The following is a 5,071-nucleotide window of genomic DNA, read 5'->3' on the forward strand; positions in this document are numbered from 1 at the left end:
CTTAATATCTCATATACATGATTAGTAAAATATAATAATCAGTCAACATCATACTAGTCTCAATGTTCTATTGAGACTAGGGATAGATAGTATATAATTCTTTTATAAAGTTTAAGGATTCTACTATCAAGTCACATACTTGATGATCTTAGAAAGAATTAACCATTCAAATATTTTAATCATTAATATAAAATGATAAAAACTGTTAATCAATAGATAACAAACTGATAAAGTCAAAACATGGTCAAACATGATTGACCTAGTGCATATCACTAACACAGTGCTAGTAGGAGAGGAAGATGGCAAGATAAAGCCGATTTATTATATCATCCGAGTCCTAAAAGGAGCGAAAACGAGATACCCGGAGATAGAAAAAATGGCACTCGCCGTAGTAACTACAGCGAAAAAGTTGAAATACTACTTCCAAAGCCACAATGTGGTAGTGAGAACAAACCAGCCTCTGCGAAAGGCAATACGGAGATCTGAAACATCTGGACGACTCGTCCACTGGTCCATCCAACTAAGTTAGCATGACATCTGATACGAACCCCGCCCAACACTCAAAGCACAAGTTTTGGCGAATTTCGTAGCCGAGATCACTCCCGAAGAACAAGAAGAGTCTGTACCCGAACTACTATGGGAATTTCATGTAGATGGAGCATCTAATGAAAAAGGATCAGGAGCTGGAGCTATTCCTAAAGGGTCCGGAAAAGTGAACATTGAATACGTAGGAAACTCTCGAGTTTTCGTGCATCAATAAAGAGGAAATAATGATTATCGATGAAACACACTCCTGGATGACCTCGCTAATAAAATATCTAGACCAAGGAGAGCTACCGACAGACAGCGTCGAAGCTATACGAATCATCCGCAAATCAGCCAACTACTCGTACAACAATGGAGTTCTCTACGAACCTCCCTAACCCACCCATGGGCGAGATGTTTCTCGCCCGAGAGTGGAAGCCTAATCCTTAAGGAGATCCATGAAGGGATATGCGGAACGCACGAAGGAGCGGTCACCATCGCAAGAAAAACGATGCTTCAAGGGTACTATTGGCCGACCATTAAAGAGGATGCAAAAGCACTGGTGAAAAAGTGTGATAAATGCCAAAGACACGACAACGTCGGCCACAGGCCCGCGGTACCACATGGGTCTCTAGAGATTCCTTGGCCATTCTCCATGTGGGGAATCAACATAGTTTGACCGTTTGAAACAGGAAGGAACCAGATGAAGTTCCTAATCGTAACAGTCAAACACTTTATAAAGTCGGTCAAGGTAGCACCAGTATCAACCATAACGTCATCTAGAGTGGAAGAATTCTTCAAGAATGAGGTAATATGTCGATTCGGCATACCTCACACCATAGTAGCAGATAACGGGAAGCAGTTCGACTGCGAACGATTCAAGAAGTTTTGCGAAGATCTGATGATAAACCTAAAGTTTACGTCGGTAGCGCACCCCCACACAAACGGGATAATTTATTAAATTGTCAATTATATCCTTGTGTTCGGTAGGGATGAAAACGAAAAAACACAAAATTGGGTACAAATGGTTTTTTTTACAATGTCAGGGTATAAACGAAAAAAAAGTTCAAGGTGAGATTTTTTTACGTAATTAGGCTTATAAAAAAAACATACATGAATCTAAATTCTATATTTTAAAAAAATAGATAAGGTTGATTTTAGGTTTTTCTTTAAAAAAATAGGTTTATTTTAGATTGATATTATGTTGATTTTGTGTTGATATCAGGTTGATTGCATTAAAAAGGTTAAATGTTGATTTTAAAATGAGTTAATTCCATAAAACAATCATGACCTTTACACAAAATTCCATTTTAATCACAACCTTTAAAAGTTGGCATTTAAAGATACGACCTTTCATTTTGTTTCAAAACTATCACCAAAGTAAAATTCGGTGTTATTTTTCTGACTAGAAATTAATAATATATCCTTCATACTCTAACTAAAATATAATAATATTTGTTGTCGATTTATAATTTTGATATTTAATTAATGGTTTAATGAAGAACTTAGTCAAAAATAAATACACTAAAATGATTAATTTGAAAAAAAAATAAAAGGTCATGGTTTTATATGGCGACTTTTAAAGGCCGTGATTAAAATGAAATTTCGTGTAAAGGTCGTGATTGTTTGTGGAATTAACCTTTTAAAATTTAATTTCAAGTGTATTAAACTCCTCCACAGCATCATCTTTATCGGTACAAGTAATTAATTTGTTCTGATGCGTTCTCTTGTCTCTTTAGAATAAATTCTAATAATTTAAACGACTCAACTACTTAAGTCGATTCAACAACAATTACATTCTGAATAGATTCCGAATCAACATTCATCATTGAAGATACATCAACAGTTTGCCGAGACATGGCTTCCTCTCCCGCATTATTCAACTTTGACATATCATCGTGCATATCGTCTGATGACTAACTTCTTTTTTGTGTATGACCAATTGACTTATTCGTCATTAGTAAAAACGTACAAACAAAAGCCTGCGAATGTATTTTAGAACAACAAACAATTACAAACAGAAAACAATACATATACATAATTAAATCAAACACAAATCATGGAATATACATAAAAATAGCGAAAATCAAACTAGATTAAATAAATAACAAAAAACATATACTATATAAATTAAAAACTATTAAAAATAATATGGAATTATATCATAAACAATGATAAATAAACAATTACAAATTAAATGTAATAATAGAAAAGTCGAATTAACTAATTGAACAAACCAAAGCACAGTGATGGATACCGAATCCTACAATAAATACAGTGGAGCCGAGTCACAGGAGATCCACTCTCGGGTGATACCGGACTCCCCACGAAGATCTGAATATATGAAGGAGACACCGAATCTCTTGAGATTCGGTAATATGCCGACAAAGACCGAATCCCATAGGATCCGCCTAAAGCGCGTTAATCCGGGATTCGGGTAGATCGCCAAACCTGGAAGTATTTTCCTATTTGTACACAAACTCCGAATATGGAAGGATAAGCTCTACCTTAGGAAGATAAGACTATTTAGGAAGACGTTCCTAAATAGGACTCATATCAAAATAAGGTAGATCTCGACAAATCAGGGTGAATCCCTACAATGTAGCCAGATCCCTACAAAGTAGGATTCACTTACCTATTACGACTCTGCAAGGTATATTCGACTACTATAAAAGGAGTACGAGATATGCCTAGAATCACAATTACATTCATATACTCTAAACGCTGCTCAAAGCTCTAAACTGACTTTAGCATCGGAGAGTTAATCGGACAACCACCGTCCGGTTAGCTTCTACATTGTTTTGCAGGTCTTACTCACCGGTTCAGAAGGCAGACTCCATCAATTGACGCCGTCTGTGGGAAAAGCTTAACTAAACTTCAATTCGAAGGAGCTTTTCTGAACTCAAAAACAAATTTCATTGAAGAAGATGACTTCTGAAAGAGTGAACCTGAAGGACAAACAACCAATGGACCCAAAAGACACACCGGAGATAATCAACGTGACGGAAGACGGGCTCCACAACTCCGGGGGAAAAAGCAACACCGGAGGGCCCTCTTTTTCAACACCTCAATACCAAACTAATCCGATGAGGGGAAGCAACCCAATCGCTTTCAACCCTGAAAACTGAAGACCAACAAACGCCAGGCATGGCAGCACAAAATTCGTACAACGAAATGCTTAAAAAGGTACTGGAATATGTCCAAGAAAATCTGGACAAATTGGCTAGTGAAGCCAAAAGAACGAACGATAGGCATGAAGAAACCATGAAAATCCTGAGGGAAAATTTCAGCCCAACAGCTCCCAAAAGAAGAGGAAGAACAGAAAATGCAAACCCGAGCCGCCGAGAGACGAGAGAAGAAAATAACAGAAGTAAGGCAACCAAAGAAAAAACATCAAGAAGGGGAGGGCGAATCTTCGGAAGCGCCCCAAAAAAGCAAAGCCACATACGTAGTGGAAGAAGACTTGGAAGAAAAGATCGCCAAAGCACTCAAAAAGCTGAAATCGGAAGAGTTAGATATAGACGATCTCAGGTTGAAAGGATCCCCCCCTTTCACCCGAGATCATGGAAGAAACTATCCCGTACAGCATGAAATTGCCAGTCCTGCCGACCTTTAACGGGGAAGGGGATCCCCGAGATCACACATCCAGATTCACAGCCACAATGGGGCTACTCAGCGTATCAGACGCCATTTTATGCAGGGTTTTTTCCACCACGCTCACAGGCACAGCCCAGAGATGGTATAACAAATTGAAGCCAGGATCAATCAAGAGCTTTTCTTCGCTCTCAACAGAATTTCTCAACAGATACCTCACAAACATACCGGCAAAAACTATCACCAGCATCCTGAGATCCTGCATCCAAGAAGAGGGAGAAACCTTACGAAGCTACATTGAACGATTCAACAAGCAAGCTATGAAGATTGACAACCTGAACGTCAATATGGCGACTGAAGCGTTACGAGAAGGAACACGATTTGGAAAACTGGTGGATAAGCTGCTAGTTAATAAACCCACGACTTTCTCGAACTTGATAGCCCAGAAATACTTCGAGCTAGACGAAGGGCGAAGGGCGATTCGTGGAAAAGAAGCAAAAGGAAAAGAATCGAAAGAGAAGTCCAAAGAAAAGACGAAGTCGAAACCTGATGATAGGAGAGGAAGGCCAGAAGAAAATTGACGATTCGCCCCCCAGACAAGATATGAACCAAGATATGACCCCAGAGATGACGAGAATAACTTCACACCACTAAACACCAGCCGAACTAATGTCCTCATGTGGATCAAAGAAAACGTCAAAAACGTGGTATGGCCGCCAAAGATGAAAGCAGAGATAAGAGACACCAAAAAATACTGTAAATTTCACAAAGATTACGGACATGAAACGGATAACTGCAGAGATTTGAAGGTCGAGATCGAAAGAATGAGCGACACAGGCGAGCTAAGGAAATTCGTGGCCCGAAAAAGAGAAGAGCAATGACAAAGGAGAAAAAAGAATCAGAGAGGACAAACCAAAGGAAAAAGAAGATGAAAGCCCTTCCAAAGTACTAG

The 5,071-nt window shown here is 38.7% G+C and overlaps 1 protein-coding gene across 1 annotated transcript; it reads left to right on the plus strand.

Moving 5' to 3' along the window:
* Positions 1 to 4,112: 4,112 nt before the first annotated feature.
* On the plus strand, positions 4,113 to 5,071 carry LOC126666056 (uncharacterized). The gene is made up of 2 exons (XM_050359016.1): positions 4,113 to 4,526; positions 4,919 to 5,071. Exons 1-2 carry the CDS (start codon positions 4,113 to 4,115, stop codon positions 5,069 to 5,071), a joined length of 567 nt encoding a protein of 188 aa, XP_050214973.1.

Source organism: Mercurialis annua, linkage group LG1-X (genome assembly GCF_937616625.2).
Source record: "Mercurialis annua linkage group LG1-X, ddMerAnnu1.2, whole genome shotgun sequence".
In the NCBI taxonomy this organism is placed as follows: domain Eukaryota; kingdom Viridiplantae; phylum Streptophyta; class Magnoliopsida; order Malpighiales; family Euphorbiaceae; genus Mercurialis; species Mercurialis annua.